The following is a 22885-nucleotide window of genomic DNA, read 5'->3' as shown; positions in this document are numbered from 1 at the left end:
CTTCCCTCAAGTGACAACATTGTCTGGCAGCAGACAGAATTAACACCAGTGTTGTAAGACGCAGCGAAATGCTTAATCGAAATAGGCTCCAGGTGTTACCCGTTCTTTAGCTATGGAAGGGATTTGTCTTCGCTGAATATAGAGCTGGGCAGCAGCTATAGTAAATATTCAAGTAGAATGCAAGAGTAGAGTTAATGGTGCTATCATCTGAAAAGGATGTTACCACTCCACTACCGGGGTTAAATGTACCATCTTCTGAGAAAACTACTATGTTGTTGATTGCTTAGATAAGGCTGCACAAAACGACAGAAAGTGTGAATAGAATTATTACCATTTCAATACAACTTCGTCTTCTCGTCACAAGACATTGCAAGCTTTCTCCGCTCTCCTGGACACGAACTAAAAATCAATAGATCCACTGTTGCTTGAATTTTGTAAAGAACGTCATTGGAGACGTAACCAAATTCCATCCACCTAAATTAACCCGCCCTCGATCTGAGATGAGCAATCACATTTAGTATGTTTGCATGCAGCATGTTTTTAGATTATTATTATTCACTTTGGACAAGTTGGACAAAAGTTCAGAAAATTGAATATAGATCATGCCATTGAATCATATTTGCATTTGCAGTCCACACCTCTGCATTAATCAATGTGCCCCACTACTTTCACTTCACATTTCCATTTCTATATCCTATTTCACTACTCTCGCTGTTTACCATGTGCTATACTAACTTCTATAGTTTTCTTTAAAGTAACTACTCTCGCTGCTTTCCATGTCCTATACTAACTTCTATAGTTTTCTTTAAAGTAACTACACTCGCTGCTTACCATGTGCTATACTAACTTGTATAGTTTTCTTTAAAATAACTACTCTCGCTGTTTTCCATGTGCTATACTAACTTCTATAGTTTTCTTTAAAGTCTAAAAAAAATCAGTCTCTCATTAGCAGTGCAAGAGGTCTCGAAGCCGGTTTCAGCCTCGGAAATCGGAGGCTCGGTGAATCGAGTAAAGGTTTGTTCGACACCGCTATTTTGTTCACATTTCATATATTTTTCTTCAATTTTGTTTGCCTTTTTAATGAATTTCCGAATTATTTAGTCTGTACATCTGTGTTACTTTTTGTTGTGTCGCCTCCCGCTCTCATTATGTCGTTTGACAAAAATATTGACATTATTCTGGAAGTTCTTTTTTATTGTCCCTCGCTGGCCTACTTACTGCAATAATATAGTTCAGGTCTTAGTTAATACATGCATTATTGTGGAGTGCCGCGTATTTTCTGGGACTCAGCACATTCAATATTACAAATCGTTACATAAGATTTCGAGTTGATGTCGAGAGGTTGCAGATATACTCGTAGTTCCAATCGGTCTCGTCTAGACATCCGCCATTATGAGCTGGCAGCGTCCTAGACTCGTAGTACAAAATCGTTTCATCAAACTGTTTTGACGAATACTTGCCGGATGGCTCTCCTGAATACTTTGATGAAAAGACAGCAATACATCGTTACTTAGGCTGCAGGTCTATTTAGAATTTCAAGTGTTCTTCTTATTCCTTTACTTCTCTTTGACATACCAAGATCCATTTGTATCTTTTACCATATCAATTATTGGTTGATATACGTTCCCAAGTTTTCTTACTCCTTGATAGTGCTCTCTGTTTTTACTCTCTCTGATATCATACTTTATTTTATCTAACCTGCTAATCCTAACTTGTTAATCCTACATCAGCCATATTGACTATCTACCAGGCTTTTGCTACTTTTCCTTCTTAAAACAGTCTCTAATATTTATTATAAACGAATGTATTTTTCGCTTTGTCTTTCTTTGAAACCAATTACACAGCCAATTCTTTAATCACTACAATCTTACCCCCATTCATCCTCCCCCACCTACGTCGCCTCAGTTGCAGAAGATTGACTAAATAAATTCATTTGAAATTCATTTTTTTTCTCTTTTGAATGCTTGACCTTGTAAACCATCTTCTTTTCTGCACTAAGGTTCATCTTAGTCTTCAACTTCATTCTTAGTTTGGAGACGACTAGAAATTTTTCACTATCACACTCAATACAAATATATATATATATATATATATACATATATATATATATGTATATATATATGTATATATATATATATGTATATATATATGTATATATATATGTATATATATATATGCTAATAAGAACACGGGTACGTGTGTTCACTTATGCAAAGTAAACCACTTGGAAAAAGAAACTAACGAAGCAGAGCGCTTTCGTATATTACATCTTCAGTGCAAAAAGTACATTGAAGATGTAATTTACGAAAGCGCTCTACTTCGTTAGTTTCTTTTTCCAAGTGGTCTACTTTGCATATATATATATATATATATATATATATATATATATATATATATATATATATATAGATACACTTCAATTCTAAGCCATCAACATCGAGAGACTTGAGAAGGCATACATACAGAAATTGATACGTATGCCTCCTCGAGTCTCTCGATGTTGATGGCTTAAAAATAAAATGAATTGTGGTTAACAAATGTAAATCTGTTCACTAGGACCTATTCACTGTTGTGTGTGTATATATATATATATATATATATATATATATATATATGTATATATATATATATATTCGTGAAGCGTGGCAGGAGATTCTCTTTTAAGTATATTCTGTTGAAAACGACAGCAAATTCATTAGAAATTAATTTCTTTCTTAAGCTTTCTAGCTTTCGGAAAGTAGATTTCTGGGGAAATGAGAGGGGAAGAAGCAAATTTCCAATTGACAGTGGTAACTTATATTAACACAGAAGTCTATGTTATATACAAAATGAATGAAAATAAACAAAACACAGTATAATAAACCCAAGACGTTTCGCAGATCGTTCTGCATCTTCAGTTGGAGTGAAGGGAAGTGTGACCAAGACGAGTATAAATATGTATAAAGGCAAAACTTGGAGAGGTCACTTAATGACTCTCCTCTGTTTGGCTGGCGGAGTTCGGTTGGTTCCTAAGCCTAGCCGATCGCCTAAGGCATGACATTTTATCCTCTGCGGGGATATTTTGGACATTTATGGGTGTTCTCTGATCTGGTGGTTGTATTTTGGTGAACAAATGTCTCCTACGTGTAGGTTTCATGCTGGGGAGGAGGGAGAAATCATTCGTTTGCACATTAATAATTGGTTGTAAATCTTTTATGATTACAGCCTCCAAAATGGTCAAACGTTGGAGGTCCTTCTCCTCTGCGACGATTTCTGTGTTGTGTATCATGGTTTCCCTGTCGAGATGGCGTCTGTGGTGGGTCCAAAGGTGTTGTTTCGGTCCTCCTTGTTGTAGGTGAAGGGTGATTCCTCTGGACAGGGTGGTAGTTGTCCTTCCCACGTAGGTAGATAGGGGCGTACAGTCCTCCTCTGGGCAGGTGAATTTATATACTACGTGGGATTGACGTATACCATGAGGTTTTGGGGCGGTGTGATTTTTTAGGATTAGGGAAGATGTTTTCTTGCTCCTGTAGTAAATGGTGAGTGATAATTTGTCACGTTCTTTCGTGGGGGTCACATTTCTTTTAATAATGTCTTTTAATATTTTCTCATCCTCTTTATATTTATTGGACATCTGGGACTTAAAGAATATGCGGTGTGTGGTTCCTTCATGTTCTGTGGTAGTGTGATGAGGTTCTTGGTACCTTTATACATATTTATACTCGTCTTGGTCACACTTCCCTTCACTCCAACTGAAGATGCAGAACGATCTGCGAAACGTCTTGGGTTTATTATACTGTGTTTTGTTTATTTTCATTCATTTTGTATATAACATAGACTTCTGTGTTAATATAAGTTACCAATGTCAATTGGAAATTTGCTTCTTCCCCTCTCATTTCCCCAGAAATCTACTTTCCGAAAGCTAGAAAGCTTAAGAAAGAAATTAATTTCTAATGAATTTGCTGTCGTTTTCAACAGAATATATATAAATGTATATGTGTACATATATACATATATATGCATATATATATATATATATGTACAGTATATATATATATATATATGATATATATAGAATATACATATACGTGTGTATATATATATATACATACATATATATATACATATATATATATACATATATAATATATATATATATATATATATATATATATATATATGTGTGTGTGTGTGTGTGTGTGTGTGTGTGTGTGTGTGTGTGTGTGTATGTGTGTGTGTGTTTATGTATTTCTGTGGACATTTGAAACGGACTTATGATATATCAAAGCTATCGAAAATATCAAAGCTATTCGTTGTTATTGAATCTATTCAATTTTGTTGAAAGAGTTTTATTTTTATTGAATATTAAGGGATATTAGATATGAACAATTGAAAGATAGATTTTTATGGTTTTCTTATATCGCATGCCAGGTTCAGATGTGTGTAACAGTATATTTGTATGTGTGTATGTACACATGTACATTCATGCTAATATAGTTTACGTCGAACTAGAGATACTAATACAAATTAATTAAGTACGCTCACTTCTCACTGTTGTTGCCTATGAGGTTTATCATAACCAAAATGTACATTCGTGCTAATATAGTTTACGTCGAACTGGAGATACTAATACAAATTAATTAAGTAAGCTCACTTCTCACTGTTGTTGCCTATGAGGTTTATCATAACCATCGTCACTTATCATTGCTCTGGATCGGAAGGGCGACCTTTATCGTATGGATAACCATATCTGTTGCCAAGGTCTTCGGTCCGTCTGGGCATATCCACACGGGTATAAATACTTGTAAAGAAGTCCACAGCGGCAGTCGTAGTGGGGTCTTGAGACAGACACCATGGCGCGATCACTCTTCCTCTTCACGACTCTTTGCTTTGCCCTGATTGCTCATGCGTGTAAGTTCTTTCGATTATCCTGAAAAAAGTGTTGTACTTTCTCATTCATTGTATAGATTTTGCATCCAAACCACAAAATTTGAATGCAAGTTGTGCCAAGTTCTGTTCTCTTCCATCTGAAAAGGTTGAAGCAATTTTTTCATGTGACTAGAGTTTACAGAAGCACCATCGTTCTTTTTCCCTTCACACAGATTCCTACGATGGAGTACGGTGCTCTGTCGAGTGCCCGGTAACTGGAAGCCCCAAGCTCAGCTACACACCTGGACACACCTATGTTTACCAACAGCATGGGGAGTCCAACCTTCACTTCGAGAATGTGGAGAACGCAAACACCCGAGTCGAATGGAACTCCAAGGTGGAACTGTCGATGCTCACGCCCTGCGACGTGGCCATCACCATCAAGGAGTTCCAGATGAACGGAAAGGACGCGAGCGTCGTTCCAGAGATGGGCAAGGTGTCTGAGCGTCCCCTCATGATGGCCATCATGGACGGACGAGTGCAGCACGTGTGCGTCGACCCCGAGGACGACACGTGGTCCGTCAACGCCAAGATGAGTGTGGCCTCCTACCTCCAGAACACCCTTCCCTCCTTCTCTGAGGTCAACAAGGAATCCATCATCACAGAGGTAAGGCTCACTACAGCACTATTCTTCAAATTTTCAGTCAATGACATCGGGATTGCTCCACTTCTAACAAGTTGGTAGCTCTGACCGATCTCATTTCTCTTTCCTCAGAGAGACATCCAGGGTAAATGCCCCACCAGCTACACCCTGACTCCCGTCTCCGAAACTGATGTGCAAGTGGTCAAGGAGAAGGACAACAAGAGGTGCGAGGACCGTTTCTACCGTCCGGCTGAAACGATGAACAACCTACCCTGGCTCAACATGCCTCTTCCTCTCGAGGAATCCAGCTCGACTTGTCAGCAAAACATCCAGAGTGGCCTCTACACTTCCATCGAGTGTACTGACACCAACATCCTCAAACCTATGTATGGAGTCTACAAACACATCAAGGCTGTACAAAAGGCCACCCTTCAGTTCGAGTCCCAGGTAGAGGTGGACCCTGCCCTCCTCACCTTCTCGTCCGACCACCTGGTCAAGAAAGAGCTCAAGTTCGACTTCACCACTCCAAAGAAGAGGGACACTGTTGTGCCCAGACTCGATGCGATCCTCACAGACATTTGCGCCAAGGTCGAAAACACTGTCGAGCCCGAGACAGCCGCCCTTGTCTACCATGGAATGACTCTGCTCCGCCACGCTCCCGATTCTCACGTCAAGGCTATCCTCGACAACATTCGTGCTGGCGCCTACTGCCCCAACTGGCACAAGATCGAACAGATGTACCTCGACGCCATCGCCTTCCTCGGTGAGTCTGGAGCCGTTCCCGTTATGATGGAAGAGATTTCGCAAGGAGTGGCCTCCCCAGGGAGAACTGCCCTCTATGCCACAGCCCTGCACATGATGCCCCGTCCCAATGCCCTCGCCATCAAGTCACTGGCCCCTCTAGTCACGATGGACCATCCCCCCAAGACCGTCCTTTTGGCAGCTGCTTCCATGGTCAGTACCTACATCCGCCAACACCCTAGGTACAGAGAGGAAGGGCATGTCGATGAGATCATCATGCTGGCCACCAGCAAACTTGCCGAGACATGCCACGGAGCCACACCTGAGGAGCGCGAGCACGCCAAACTCCTCCTCAAGGGCCTTGGCAATGTCGGCTACTTCCCTGAAGCTGTAGCTGCCACAGTCAAGCAGTGCTACCATGACATCAGCGTGGAAACCTCCGTTCGCGTGGCGGCCGCCCAGGCTTATAGGAAAGTGCCCTGCAACTTGTGGGTAAGTTCTATTACAGTGGATTTCTTCATACTATAACCCTTTTTGTCTTGATATGACAGAAGATAGGGGAACGCGTATTTACTTTTTTACTTTTTTTTTCTAGAACCCACGAGAGATGTTAACTCATTACTATGATACCAAGGAGGAAACTGAGATCCGAGCAACTGCTTACCTGAATGGTATGAGGTGTGTCGACGACATGGTGGAAATGAAGCGTATAATTGAGTTTGCAGGAAAGGAGACAAACATCCAGAGTAAGTGATATATCTTCATATAGTAATCTATTACCTTACTACCCCCTCCCCTCCTATCTTATATATATGAACGAAAAAAAGCAAATAACAAGTGCAGCCATAACCATCACTTCGGCAAGTGACATTGATTGGCAGCCATTATGGATTCTAAGTCTTTGCCTCCCGCACCTTCTCAAGAAACGGGCCAAGTTTTCTTCTACTTCTTCATCTTTTATTCCTTTCCCATACCCAATAGAAACAATTTCTGTACTTATCATACTATTCCACCTTTGTCCATACAAACATACCTTTCCCTAATCTTGGAAGGCTACTTTGGTTCAGCCTAACCCAAAAGAGGGTAACCGATCTCATTCTTCCTGCTACAGCATATTGCCCTCACTCCATCCATCTAATGCTTTAAATATGTTACCGACTTTTCCTTTGTCATCTTGAAGCCCACTCCCTACCTTAGGAGCACCAGTGTGGATTTTGCTTTGTTCAAGCTACTGCTGATCTTTCCTGTTACACTTGTCCGTGGCCCCCTTACCTTATAAGGTATTGGAAACCTTTTGGTGCAGCCCTTGATATTTCTGAAGCTTTCGAGATCATGTGTCACAATATTTTGCTTTCCGAATTTACCTATTCACCCATCCCCTTTCCCAGTGTAAGGAACAAATTATGGGAACCCGCTCCCAAAAATCTTGCTCACCTTCAAATCTCATCAACATTTTTAACTCTACCTAGCACTCGGCTTCCGGATCAAACCAAAGATCTCCCTCTGTCAAATTCAACTATTCCTCTACAAATTGAAAATCATATTTAAATACTGTGATTGTTTCACTCAAGAGGAGCGGCTTATGTTATGAAAATGTTTCTATTTCAACGAAGTGGCTCGTTTTCTCTCTAATTACCTGCTGAGTGTAGATGGGTATGCATGTATGAAATTACGTATTACGTGTGTGTATAATTGTAGATTTGTATGTACATGCGTGGGTATATCGATATCATATGTACGTGTAAATTTATTGTGTCCATATCTTTATGTGTATATTATGATGAAACAGAACAATTCTATATTTCGTTTCAGTTCGCAGCTTGGTACTTACCCATCTGAGTAACCTTCAGGAGACTGATTCACCACACAAGGAGCACCTCCGTTACCTCCTCTCCAACACTGTTCTTCCTGCTGACTACAGTGAAGACATCAGAAAGTTCTCCAGAAATACAGAAATCTCCCATTTCTTCCGCACTATCGGTTTGGGAGCTGAAGTCGATTCCAATCTCATCTATTCCCGCAGGTCTACTCTTCCACGATCTGTCAACTTCAACGTAACTGCTGATATCTTTGGAAACATGATGAACTTGGCTGAAGTAGGCTTGAGGCTAGATGGCTTCAACTCACTTCTGGAAGAAGTCTTTGGTCCTAGAGGATATCTGATGTCTACTCCTTGGAACAAGGTGATCATGGACATCGCCGCCTTTGGTCAAGATAAGGGATCCAAGGTTGTCCAGCATTTGGCCAGCTCACTTAGAGCCAAGAGAAATGTAGAATTCCAGGTTGCCGAAGACTTCGTTGACTCCAAAGTGCGTTCTCGTAACCACCAGGAAAAACAACCTATGATTGATCTAGCCCTTCGTCTTTTCGGGCAGGAGATCTCTTTCGCTTCTCTCACATCTGACCTTAAGAATATCGACGTTGACCAAATCATCGGTGATTTCTTCGCTTACATGGACCACAACATGGAATCTATGTCCAAATACCTCATAAATACTGCCAGGACTCTTCCCATCTCCTTGGAATATACAATCCCAACTATGCAAGGAATACCACTTCATGCTGACCTGTGTGGTGCTGCAGTTCTTGGCCTTGATATGGATTCCGATGTCGACATCAGACAAATCTTATCCGGTGAGAACCCACACGCTTCCTTGAAATTGATGCCTAGCCTATCTGTTGAGTTGGACGGTTTCGTTGGCTTCAAATCTGTACTCAAGCATGGCGTTAAGGTTAAGAACAATCTCCACATTTCAAACGGTGGAAAGCTTGACATCGATTTAACTGGTGGATTGAATATCAAATGGAGTATACCAGAAAAATGGGATCTCATTTCATTCAAGAGCGAAACCTATATGGTCAACGAAGAGATTGAAATACTGAACGAAAACCCAGAACACAAAATCATCCCTGAAGGCATTGTCGACGCTCGTTTGGTAGAGAAGGACGAGTGCACTGACTTCTTTGATAGCCACCTGGGTCTTCGCTTCTGTTATAAACTCAACTTGCCCAACATCATCAGCAGCACCTCTGTACCATTTGGTCATCCAATTGAGATCAGCCTGACTGCAGAAAAAACCGAGGCTTCCATGGAAGGCTATAGACTGGCAGCCTTATTGACCAATGAACCCGACAACAAAGTCATCGACTTCACCATTGACACTCCTGGATCCAGTGCTCCTCGCGGCGCATCTGCCAAGGTCTCCTACGACAAGAAAGAAAACACCCAAACTCTCTTCACTTCCATCAGCTCCTCTTTCTTGGAGTATGCTACTCAGACTACGCTTACCACCGATGCTGACAAGAAGGCTCTGGAAATGTTCTGGAAGTATAAGATCATGCATGAGTCCGGCGAATATGCCTATGGTTTCAAAACAGATATGATGCTGAAAACAGAAGATCCTCACAGGAAGTTTGACTTCAACATTTACTTCAGCCCAAGCTGGGAATTCCCTGCTGAATCTCAAATGTTCGAGGCCTCTGTCCTTTCTGAAATGCATGAGAGTAACACTGGCATTGATGTAGCAGTTAAATCCCACAACGCATTAAGGAACTTCATCGTATTGGACGTTGAAGGTAAGTATTTGATTTTATAACGAAAAAAAAATTGTTTTTTAAGTGTAGTTAAATGACAAATCTTTTGGGGTAAGGTTCAAACAGCTAATTTATTTTACAGCCGGTTTTGATTTCCACACGACGCCTCACATTTACTTCCCACTTATCGACAAGCTGCGTAAGTGGAACGTCAATGTCGAAATTATCGATTGGAAACTCCACCAACATATCGCAACGACAGCAGAGGCCGAAGACAGTGCAGAATGGTCCGCCAAATTCAGCTTCATGAAGGGAGACCATGCTTACTTTGACATCGAATCCATCGCTAAGAAGAACGGCATCTTCCCCGCCAACTTTAATATTGATGTGGAAACAACAGGTAAGATTACCAAGCCTACGGATATCCATTCGAATTTGAAATGGTTTTTAAGTTGATAAACGCTATGACAATTTATCTTGTAACATCTGTCCTTAGCCATAGTGGGAGAGATCGACATGAAGTCTCATAACAAGCTGCATTATGACGGCATGCTATTGGAAACCTCTTGGGATCTTGAAAACAGGAAGACTGAGGAAAAGATCGCCCATGCTTTGCTGTCAAGTACACGAAAGGAGGAAGGAAAGTTCTCTTTCGAAAATAAACTGGAAGTGAGTCCTCTTCATTTTCATACCTATGTTTTTTTGCAATAGAGAATCAACCTATTTTTGTGTTGTTAGTTACACGTTATCTGCTCATATAAAGTTAAGTCTATAGAATTATCCAGCTAAGCGAATGCCCTTATTCATATCTGCTCACACCACTCTCCTTTTAGTTGCAGGTACCCAAACTTCTGGAGCGACTGGATATCGTGGCTCATATCGACGAAATCGAAGAATCCAAGTACGATGTCACAGGCACTGCTGTGTACAATGAGGAAGTCACATACGAGTTCAAAGGTCCTGTCACGCTGAGTCTAAAGGAGACATGGCTCCAGGAGATGGATCTTGAAATCTCAGGATTCACCCAAGGACCACATCAATTGACAACTGCTATGGAAACTTCCCCACAAAAGAAGAAAGTTTTTGTTCAGTTAAGCGACTCCACCGGTATTCTCTTCAACTCTATGATCGACAGAGAACTCATTTCTGAAGAAGAGAGTGCTATTAGGACTAGCTTTGCCTTCTTCAAGCTTACAGATACCAAGGCAGATTTCACTCTTTCCAAGGAAGCTCTCCATATCAACTTTAACAGTCTTCTCTTCCCTCAAGAAGAGTACCAACGCAGGATTAAGGGCGTTTACGATCGAGATTTTACCACCAAAACTATCAAGGCTGAGGTCTTCTTCGACGCTGATGGTGATACTTCAAAAATGATCGGCACTGAAAGCAACTACGTATTAGCTGATGATGGATTATTTGCTATGTAGTAAGTAACTAAAAACAGATAATTAGACAATAGTTGGGCACAATGGTCTATACGGCTCTTCAGTGAATATCTATTTTTTATTATTACGGGTATTATTATTATTATTATTACTATTATTATCATAATAATAATAATAATAATAATAATAATAATAATAATTATTATCATTACTATTATTATTACTACTACTGTTATTATTATCATCATTACCATTGTTATTCTTACAATTATTGTTATTATTATCATTTCTAGTGGTGACCTGGTCTTGATGGGAGAAGCTCATCAGTACAACATGAAAGCTCAACTGGCCTCACCTCTTCGCATGTTTGAGGGTCATAACGAAGCAAGTCTAATCTGGACCACACCTGCCCAAAGGACCTTCACTTTCCAAACTTCCCTTAACAAAAATACCCTTGCTTACGAAAAATCTTCTATGAATGGCCTAATCTACTTTAAGACTCCTGATGAAAATAACTACGAATGGAGTTGGAATTACTCTTTCGAAAATTTGCCTGAACCCTTCAGTTATAAACTAGATGCCATGATGACTCTTAAATCTCCTCAAATTGAGGAAGTTGTCTCACATGTCCACGCCAATTATAAAATGACACCAGATGAAAGGGTAGTGTTACTCAAGGTAAGAAGGATATCATGTCTAGTATTACCTCAGATATAATACCTATTCTCCTCTTTCTTGAACAAAGACTAAAAGTTGGTTTCTGTGTTTTTCTTTTTCACAGACGGAGATCTCCCAGAACAAATTGACCGAAGCAATGTTGTTGGATATCTTCGGTAAGTTTACAGAAAGCGCTTACGAGGCAAAGATCGCCTTCAATCATGCAGACAAGCTAACAAGCATCGAGTCACACGGTACACGGACGTCTGACGAAGAGAGCTGGGTGAAGTCTGGAAAGATCACCATTGAGGCTGTCCTGCCCTTCGAAGCCATCAGTACCTTCAAGGCCAGTTCCGAGAAGAATGATGACGGATCCATGCATCTTGAAATGACCAAGAACGACGAAACCTATTTCAACATCAGGGTTCACCATCCAGAACCTCTTTTGTGGAATGTACGTGTCGAGACACCTTCTCGCACATTGGAGGCTGTAAGTAGTTTGGATTCGTCAAAGCCTTCTGTTGAAGTTTGGGTCAACAAGGATAAAAGTGAAGACAAAATCGAGGTTTCTGCTAATATGATTACCCAGGAAGTGAAAGGCACTCAGGGAACTCGCATTGAAGGCAAAGTCAGCTACCCTACCCTCTCTAAGGACATCGTGATTTCAGCAGAGTATGGATTCTCACCACTAACTGTAGTTGGCGCTCTGGAACTGGATATATTCCAGTCCCCTGAAGACATGGTGCTCTTGACACTCGAGGGCACGAAGAAGTCCGGAGGAAGTTATAGAACGGAAATGACCATGTCAGCAAAGGTAAGCTTTTCACAACAATGTCACTCCGTAGTATTATCGTAAAATTATCTTTCATCCTTAAGAAGCTTCTCATGACAAAGTGAACCTCTATCTATATTCTAAAGTTGCCTTTCTTCTTACATATTTTTTATGTTTCTTACCATATTTCTTAATTACACTTAGGCTCTCCTGCATGACCCAAGGATAACCCTGGATACTGCGTGGACAGAATCAACAAAGGGTATCGAATTGCACTATGTGTACGATCCTTCGATTCCTGAGAAAATGGTTGCTCTAAAATACGAACGAACCATGCCTGAGGAGGCAGTTCTTTCAGCAAAGTTGAAGACACCATCTATTGATATGGAAATCTCCAACATTCTACGACCTGAGGAAACAATTCACTGCCACGGTTTCAATTTACATACTCATTGGGGCTTACAGGCTGAGAAATACGTAACTGAGAGTCACTTCTGCTACCCCGTTCATGTGGAAGCTGTAACCTTCAAGGTTGGTGAAGATCAAAACAAGAAATATCATTTGAACGCTGGCTGGAAGAGCCCTGGCAAGGTTGAATTTGACATTCGTGTTGAAAAGCCATGGGAGAACCCTCTCATGAGATTTGCTGATGTTGCTGGAATTAAGGCTGAGCTCACTTCACCCGTTACTCTCGATTTGGAAGGTCACTATCACCAAGAAGAAGTCCAAGAAAACATGGTTCGTATTTAGAGTGAAATGGAAGTTCAATGTTTGAAAACCCACCTAAGAAATGTTCCCTTTCACTTAATATTTCTATCTAATTACAGAACGAAATCCTGGAAATCATCAGATCTCAGGTAAACACTTTCCTAGGATGGTGGGAATCCACTTACCAGCAGTTGCAAGCTGATGCGGCAAGCCAGAGTGCCGAACTGCCCGTCATTGAGGCGGACAAGGTCTTCCAGTATTTCCTTAGCGAATTCGCACATATCTACGAAGACCTTCGCACGGACGGTCTGATCCCCGACTTTGTTCACATCTTCCAAGTTGCTATAAGCGAAGTTCAAACGCTTGTATCTATGTTTAAAGGAGTTTACCTATATCTCGATGAATCTGTAATCAGCCTCTATAACGAATATGTGGATTTCATGTCGAAAATCACGAAAGCTTACGAATCAGAGATCATGGAAAGTCTGATGGAAATAAGGACAGGTAAGTTTAAGTTTAATTAGGTAATTCCCATCCGTTTCTGCACCACAGATAAGGTAACTGATTTAAGGGAGTTTCGTTATAATCACTGTTATTTTTCTTTTCCCAGTCCTACTTCGCTTGAAGGAACTTTACGAAATGAACCAATTCACACCTGAGGAAATAGTGCGCGCTCTCAAAGACACTCACCTCTGGGAGAAAATTGAGGGAATACTACTTAGGCTGCAGGAGGCATATCCTCAGGAATATCAAGCACTCACCGACATCTGGGCTACAATGAACGGTAGATTGAATCCAGTTCAGATAATGAACTTCCTAAAAGAAAACTTCCCTGAACAATGGGAAGCTCTAACTTACGTCACAAGGCACGTCGTTGAAGACGTCAGGAAGGATGCCCATATTGTATATCGGCAAATCATGAGGAGACCATTCATCCGTCAGATTGTCGACTGGTTCCTTCACAGCTTTGGATTTGTAAGTACTGTTTTGCTCTGTATATTCTCTCACAAAAAGATGACATAAAAGTAAGTTTGCTTTGGCTCATTCTTCTTTTCGTTTTCTTTACAGGAAAATATCCCTCAAGCAGAGGAGGTACTTCATTTCCTCTACCAGCTTCTTGAAGACACCTTACAACTGAACTACAATGCCAAGCAAGGAAAACTTCGCCTGGTGCTTCCTCTTAACCGCCCTGTGTATTCCTTAACAACTGTGCCTTATGGAGTCAGCGTCTCTACCGGACTTCCCGTATGGAGGAATTTTGTAGGCCTCATGCAAACCATGATCCCTATTCAGTACAAGTTCTTTAACGCCCTCACATCTTCTCCTGCAATCTATTATGGAGACGGGAGTCTCTACACCTTCGATGGAAAAATGATCAAACTGCCCGTGACTCCATGCCAGTACATCCTGGCTACTGACGGTTACGACCATGTCACTGTCAGAGCATTACCAGATAATAAGTATGAATTTGGAATCACTCTCGGTAACAGGCTGCACAAGGTTGTCATCGACAGCGAGTACAAGGCTTACTTGGACGACCAAGAGCAAACAGAAGAGGAACAATCTATCTACCCATATGTTACCGTTTACCAACGCCCCGCTGAGGTCATCGTAAATGCCAGAAGCCTTTACCTGTCTGTGTCCAAAACCTCACCAACCTTCCGACTCTATGCCAGCGTTGAGCTTCTGGGTCGCCTGGAAGGTCTGATGGGCACCTTGAACAACTTCGAAGGCGACGACATGATGATGCCCAACGGTGAACTTGCACCCGATGCCGCCACTTTCCTTAGTAGCTGGCAATTGGACTCATGCTAATCCCGCAAGGAGTCGCACGGACTCCGGACACGAGTGCCACTTATTATGATTAACAAAAATACTTTGTCTTGTAACATTTGCAAATATATCAAATGCTATTTAGATAAAGCAAATGAGCAGTTTGAATAATGAAAAAATAAAGCGTATTGTCTATAATAATTTGTCTTTTAACCTTTTGGTATAATTGAGTAAAACTCAGGAAATTTTGAAACAAATTATTGTATGACAAGAAGATTTTTTGGTGGTATCAAATATTTATGAGTCTGCAGAATATAGATTTTGTGGAAAGAGATAATATGACAATGCGTTTTAATGTGGATGAAGGTGAAATTGGTGGGGAAATGTGGGTCTTTGTTAGCGCATATGTACCTGGTAGTGAGAAGAGTCTAGAGGAAATGGAGGCTTTCTGAATAGATTTAAATGAGTGCTTTGAGAGTTTTGGGAAGGATGTTGAATTAGTGCAAGAGTGGTTGGGAAGATTCGAGTGCCAGGTAAAAATCATATTAGAGAGTTAATGGTGGAGATGTGTTTAGAGAGCAAATGCCAACACAGCGTTTCAGAAAAAAAAAAAAGTCAAACATAAGTACACCTGGGAGAGGGTGGTGGATAAAGGTGGTTGAAAAGGCATTAATGTCCATACTCTTTGGGGACAGAGTAGGGGATTTCAGATCATTTTTTGGTGGAAGGTAAGTTGAGAGTGGAGGATAAGTGGAGAAAAGGGAAAAAGGCAGAAGGTAGAGAGATGCTTAGAGTAAACTTGTGTTTATCTAATTCAACTGGAATATGTGAGACGTTCTCTAGCAAAATTAGTGCTACTTTATCCTGTTTAACATACAACAGTCATATGGAGATTCTTTCTCCTGTAGACATCTGGTGACACAATTATGTCTTGGCCTGGAAGTGCACTAGGTATGGTTGTGGATATAATTGTGCTTTCGCCAGGAAAATTTGTCACTTTACATTTGGTGAGAATCCATGTGTTGAAGAAGGGGATAAGGAGGTGGTGTGGTGTTGTCTGACTTGGCACACCTGCGTGGGTGGGAAAGGTGTCATAATGTTGGAGGTATCACCTGATATTGACTCAGGGGCTTGCGATGGTATCCTGTGTTGTGGTTATATCACCAGATGCTGAGGTGGGCAAACTTGTTTGCAGGCAAGATGTTGTGAAACTCCGGTAGGGTGGATGGTCACTAAGTGTGCTAACCAAGGCACCTAAAAGCGTCGGGATAGGTGATGGTGGGATCTCAGTGTTACCTAACTTGAGTATAGTGGGGTTTGTATCTATTGTAATATTGTGATTGGTTAAGAAATCTAGTCCTAAAATGCCATCACATTCAAGGGTTCAGTCTTCGACTACGTAGAAGGTAGTGGGTAGAAATGGATTGTTTATAATGGTTATGGGGAGTTTTATAGTTGAAGTGAAGTCTAGGTGCGTACCACCTAACATGGTCCCTCTAAGGTGTGGTCTGCCAGACGGGTAGTCGTCACCTAATTGTGCACATATGGACTGTGAATGCATATTAAGAATGTGCATAGGACACTCCATACTGTACCTATGAAGCATAGGGCTTCTGATTCACCTATGGGTGATATGGGAGGCTTATTTGTATTCCCCCTAGTGTCTGTTTTGCGTGTGTGTGTTGCGTGTGGGGAGTGGGGGCTGTTTGGTTGTTGGTTCCTGTTGAACGCTGAAGAGCGTCCCTGTTGGTGGGTGAGGGGTTGTGGTCGTGGCGTGAGAGATGGTAAATTGTCTTCTTGGTATGAGTATTATATGGTGCGGGTTATGAGCACGGCACTCGCTGTCTGAGTGGGAGGATGTATTATGGACTGAACATTGTCTGATTTGGAGGTTGGGTCTGGAGATGGGTTGGTGGTTTTGTTGGTGGCAATTACTATCTGAATGGTTATAGGAGTTATGTAAGGAACAGTAAATATGACTTTGGTTGCCTGATGACCTTTGGGGTCTCGTTTGGTTATTACCCACGTTAGCTGAGTGGTTGTAGTTGTTGGATGTATTGTATGTTGTATGTGGGGGTATCCTGACTGATTGTTGGGCCCTGCAGTCAGCATCTGAGTGTGAAGTTGTGTTGTGAATGGAACACATTGTATTTTGTCTTGGGAGTTGTCTGCAGTCCCGAGTATTGTGGGAATTAGATTTGTGAAAATCACACCAGGTGGTGCCAAGGTGGTTATTAAGTGATGTTTTTGTGTTACGGGGGTTAGAGTAAGTCGGTGTGTTGTTTATGGAAGTTATTGCATTTATTCTGGCTGGTTGGTCTTTGTTGAATCTATTTATCCCACATTTGCCTGTTATAAAAAGGCTGTATTTAGATAGGGAGGTGTCATTTATGTCAATATCAATCCACTGGGCCTCTCTCTCACACTTTATGGGCAGTGCCATGAAAAACATAGTGATCTCAAAGAGATTTGCCACGTCTTCTCCCTTGACACAGTTCACACCGAGGTTATTAGATGAGACCCATTGGGAGAGACTATTGAGTGATGCTGTGATTGTTTTTGAAACCTCTACTACTTGTGCATATGACGGAGTGGAAAAAGGAGGAGGAGGGGGTTACGCATGAACTTTAGGAATTTGAATACAAAATAAAAAATATTCTGAGGCCTATCACTGAATAGTTTCCTAAGTTCTGAGCAATATTCCGGGCATGAGAGGCCGGATTCCAATTAGGAATCCAAGAGGCGTGTGAGTTGTTAACTCATCTTTACGATTAAAGTGGTTATTAATTTTTGTAATTTTGTGGTTTCCTGGATTATGTTATTGTTAGCGAATTGGACTTCGTATGCTGCGGTGTAGTCTGTGATGGTAATGCCACTTGCTTTTGTGGTTGAGAGAGTATAGTGGTTATGGATTAGTGTGGTGGGGTTTGGGGGCCGTGTGTTTGGTCTTGGAGAATGAATGGTTGTCTGAAGAGTACTGGGTTGGTTAGACCAACACAGTCGCTCTTGATCTTCTTAAGTTACCACTTACACATATCGGAAACCCATATCTCTTTTTTTTTCACGCTTTAGCAAAGCGTTCGACAAGGTGCCCATGTGTGTATGTAAATAACATAGAAACTATCATTGTTATCTGACGCCTTATATACGTTAGTGTAAAAGGATAGATTAGTCACACATAACTTATCCTACCGACTTATTAAACATTTCTGTTAACTCGTTTACTAAATTAAGAAAAGTAATGTGGCTAGAACATTTTAAGAAATAACTGGATCAAAATCTTATGATTTATCTTGAGGAAAGAAATCCTTCTGATCTACCTATAACTGCCAAAATAGCGGGTGAATATACACTCATTCATCATCATCAATTTCTATCTACTCCTAATTAGTTCAGAATATTTTCTGTTTGGTTAAAGAAAACCACTGGTTCATCTTCTGAAATTTTTGGTAGGAGACTAATGTACTTAGAAACCTCGAAGGACTCCGCTTCTCTCGTAATGGTGGGTTTAATTTCAGCCTGGATGCGAGCCAATTCCACCTCTTTGTCAGCCTCAATTCTCCCCATTTCTTCTTAACATGATCTCTTGAACAACATGAATATGACTTAAGGCATCCCTGTCTAATACCTCCTCTTCAACTCAATATTATCTAACTCTTGAAAAATATCTTTCTTTTTTCTCCTAGCATCTAACGCTAGATCGTATTCTGTGGCAATGCTTATCAGTTGAGCTTTAGTAGCATCTTCTAAAATATCAATGGAGGGATTCTCCACAAACTGTTTTTCGAAAGACATTTTTCCACAAATATGTAATTCCAACAAGCAGTTTAATCACTACCTGAATTATCTTTTCGTCCTGGTAAGGGTCGCCAAATTTAATTTCACGACCCACCCATGGGTCAGGCTAGTCGCGGCACGGAAAAAAAAAATTAAGGCCGAGCGCAGTTCAGACGAATGACAGAGTTCAGGCAGAATAATCAAACTCTTCGTTAAAATTAATTATCATTTGCAAATATATATATATATATATATATATATATATATATATATATATATATATATATATATATATACATAACCGGACATAGAATAAAAATAGCAATACATATTACATGGATCATAAATGGATAATTAATTACCAAGTAGAGTAGTTGGGTGTGTGCTTGTATGCAGCACGTAAGAACAGGTGGGCGAAATGAAGTCCTGATCTTGGTGTACGTGAGTCTTGATTCTGGTTGTTAGAAGCCGCACCAACGGAAGGTCGTTTGGGCCGACTCTTGGGAGCAAATAAGTTGTTTGAAAAAAGGCTGAGGCATGATAACTTCTGGAAGGGGGATCTTCGGGTAGTCAGGAACACGTAGGAAATTTGCTGATGTTTCATAGTCAAAAAATAACAAAGAGAGTGAGAGTGTCGAGTCGCACTAAGTGTAGCAGCAGTCTGAATATGTCCGAAACAATTCTGGAAAACACGAAGACTTTGCACTTCGCGTGGAGATTGGGCAATCATTGTGGTCCAAAGAATTTGTTTAGTTGAGTTGTCGTAATCGACCAATGTATATTTTTTCTATGTAGATTCAGATGAGTGTCTACTTTTTTCTTGCCTTCTCTGTTCTCTTCTCTCTCGGTAGTCTCTTTGTGTGACCTTCTCAATTGGCTCTCGAGTCGCTCTCTGCTTCGCCTTTTATAGCCCGGAAATGGGTGCTTACGTTTTTCGGGACCCCAAAATGTATCCAAAGTAGGTAGTTTAAACACCTCCCACCAATGGAAAGCAGGATACGCTTTCGCGCCAAATTATGTAACTTTTCCCTGAGCTTGGTGTCATGATAGAATGTAATGAAGCGCGCCCCAACAGACGGGTATTGGGTAATGTTTTACATTTTAAAAAATACAATTTATGACAAAGAAATTATAACACACACTACACATCATATTCACGCAAGGCATGCCTTAAAAATACAAACAGGAGACTTAATTCACACAACCACAGAATTCTATTCACGCTAAGGACGTGACACCACCTATTCTCCCTCTTCAACTTACCTTCCACAAAAAAAAAAAAAAAAAAAAAATATTCCCCCCACTTTCTCCCGTAAGAACATTGACATCCAAAACTCTTCCCACTCTTTTCCTAGATACCACTACGTAGTCCATTAATGCCTTATCAACTACACTTCCATCCACCCAAAACAAGGACAATATGCGGTGACATCCCTTAAATGTTGCGAAACAGCAAAATAGCTCTAGAAAGTGTAGACCTGGAAAATGGAAAAAAAAAGCATTGGAAAAATACCCCCCGAATATTTTGAAGTGGTTGGAAAAAGAGCACCGGAAAAAAATCCTTTATATATGCGTGTATGTGTGTGTGTGGTGTGTGTGTGTGTGTGTGTGTGTGTGTGTGTGTGTGTGTGTGTGTGTGTGTGTGTGTGTGTGTGTGTGTGTGCATATATAAATATACATATATATATATATTGTTACGTTCAAAGCTAAGCTAGACATAAAAGGGAAAAGCAGGTTCATATACGAAGGGTTACGTTTAACACATATATATTCAAGTAACATGTATATGTTAATTGGACACAAAAAGTTACTTTGGAAAGTCGCGAAAATACACACGATACATATTTCTTTTTTGTAAGGAAGACTAATGAAGTCGCGAAAAAGCTTGCAACATGTAAAAATAAATACTCAAGAGAACTGGAGAGTTCAAATTTTGTTTCCGCAGTAAACGTGCGGCGTACTAATGACAACTGTTAAGCCGCAAAAGACATACGACTTATACGTGTGCATAAATATAAGTCAAGAGAGTGTCAGTGTAGTTCCCAATAGTCTTGAAACCCAAGTCGCGAAATCATGCGATGAATAAACAAGTGAAAAGGTTAAGTTGCGAAATACATGCGACATGTGAATATGGATATACTCTAAGGCAGAGAAGGTTGGGGATCGTGTTGATTCCCGGACATTTGGAACGAGTAATAATGGTTACACATGGTATAAATATACTCTCTCCATTGCGCCAAATAATAGTTACCTGATGTCACTAACGACATCGCTTAATAGATTTTTAGAATACATCCGTAGACATATCCTTTACAATTATGGTTACAAAATATTTCAAGTAATAATATTTCACTTGTCAATCCTAGGCCTATACCCAAAAAAATATATATGATACAAAAATAAATTATTCAACTTACGGCTTGGGCCGCCAATCGTGATCTTACCGGAGTCGTGTTTCTCACGCTATTTCTATGGAAATGGCACGAAACGCACCTGCATAAAAGCTGTCCCACGGTAGTGCGTGCATCCAAATCCTGTACGAAAATTAAGACATACATTGATTAATTGAAACATTATGTACTGTCTGGCAGTACAATTGACAAAGTCTTACCAAATTACATTTCACACATGATAGTCAATTTTAATCATAGTTATCAAGACAAATAGATATCACAAATAAATCCATAATATCCACCTTTTGGCAGTATTCGTATAACCTTCACAGTCACACGTGAGCCTGACCAACAGATATATATTTATCTCTTCTCAAATATCGTGAGAAGATTCGTTGGGGGCATGGCCGCTGGTCACGTATGCACATCAAGATATTTATAATTCTGTGTGTGTGTGTGTGTGTGTGTGTGTGTGTGTGTGTGTGTGTGTGTGTGTGTGTGTGTGTGTGTGTGTGTGTGTGTGTGTGTGGCTATTCAATCCCATTACGGGTCACTAACCCACTTGTTTGGCAATCATGCAGAGCCTGGAGACGTGTGATGGAGAGTGGGTCATATTCCAGTGTTGTGGTTGCACTCAGGTGCCCCCCCCCCCTGGGATTAGCAACACGCCTTTTTGGTCCTCTATTAAGATCAGGACTGGTGGCCTGTCTTGGCTTGGAGAGTCAAATCGCCTAGGCTTATTGACTTGAATCTGTGCGTCAGGCACGCCCTGAGTCAAGTAACTACCACCTGGGACGACACCGTATGATCCGTGGCTGTCGCCCCTTAGTGTCCTGGTGGTGGGTGCGTACCTCTGAGACTTTTGGGTTAATATGTATTCCCAAATCCTTGTTTCCTCTCGTTGGGCTCGGTGTTTGGTGGGGGAGTGGGAGAGCTAATCATGGACTCACGTTCATGGTGACCATACTGGACACATAGGGTGGGGATGGGCTTGCGAACTGCCCCCGTCAAAATCACCAACCACGCTGCACGGGGTGCCGAGGTGTTGCAAATGAGGTACAAACTCGTCGAGTCAGCCCCGGGGTAAACCTCCTTCGGGGAGAAGTCCTGAATTCTTTAAGACCAAACATAGACTTGTGGTCGCAATAAGACAACGCATCAAATCCAGAAGAATCCCGAGATATAACCCACTTGGATTTCATCTGAAGAAATTCAGGGTGAATGCGTGTGTCCAGGAACATGCGTTAGCAATCTCTAAAGGATGAAACGCACGAGAGGCTGTTTAGCCGCTCAACCGCTGCGGCTGTTTAGCCGTTTTTATAGAACACACTACTTTTAATGGAATTGCGCGCTTTAGCGGTTAAGTAACTAATGCGCGCAATTCCATTAAAAGTGGTGTGTTCTATAAAAACGGTTAAACAGCCGCAGCGGTTGAGCGGCTAAACAGCTTCTAGTGCGTCCGTAGCCTATAGGTCTGAAGTACTTGGCAATCTTGAGAACTCTAATGGAATAATAGGTTATCATCCCTAGAAAATATTACAATTCTTCTATAAAAATAGGACATGGGCAATCAAGAATAGTTTTTATTCTCTTTGCCGAAGGTTTAACTTCGTCACCAGATATGTGGTAACCTAGATAATCATTAGATCTAGCA

At 40.9% G+C, this 22885-nt stretch overlaps 1 protein-coding gene across 1 annotated transcript; it reads left to right on the top strand.

Moving 5' to 3' along the window:
* Positions 1 to 4823: 4823 nt before the first annotated feature.
* Positions 4824 to 15217, top strand: LOC143019577 (vitellogenin-like). The gene is made up of 14 exons (XM_076175354.1): positions 4824 to 4890; positions 5082 to 5515; positions 5624 to 6724; positions 6828 to 6978; positions 8045 to 9808; positions 9909 to 10166; positions 10263 to 10435; positions 10600 to 11192; positions 11445 to 11829; positions 11933 to 12622; positions 12785 to 13318; positions 13408 to 13792; positions 13899 to 14263; positions 14357 to 15217. Exons 1-14 carry the CDS (start codon positions 4833 to 4835, stop codon positions 15101 to 15103), a joined length of 7638 nt encoding a protein of 2545 aa, XP_076031469.1. The 5' UTR covers positions 4824 to 4832; the 3' UTR covers positions 15104 to 15217.
* The last annotated feature ends 7668 nt before the right edge of the window (positions 15218 to 22885 follow it).

Source organism: Oratosquilla oratoria, chromosome 37, assembly GCF_046742065.1.
Source record: "Oratosquilla oratoria isolate Oo_2021 chromosome 37, ASM4674206v1, whole genome shotgun sequence".
Taxonomy (NCBI): domain Eukaryota; kingdom Metazoa; phylum Arthropoda; class Malacostraca; order Stomatopoda; family Squillidae; genus Oratosquilla; species Oratosquilla oratoria.
The sequence above is the reverse complement of the archived record's forward strand: the minus strand, read 5'-3'. Positions and strand labels throughout refer to the sequence as shown.

Coding starts and splice junctions, on each gene's coding strand:
- LOC143019577 (XM_076175354.1), top strand. CDS start 4,833: ATGGCGCGATCACTCTTCCTCTTCACGACTCTTTGCTTTGCCCTGATT. Junction 10,167..10,262: donor TATTGATGTGGAAACAACAG/GTAAGATTACCA, acceptor ATCTGTCCTTAG/CCATAGTGGGAGAGATCGAC. Junction 11,193..11,444: donor GATGGATTATTTGCTATGTA/GTAAGTAACTAA, acceptor TATCATTTCTAG/TGGTGACCTGGTCTTGATGG.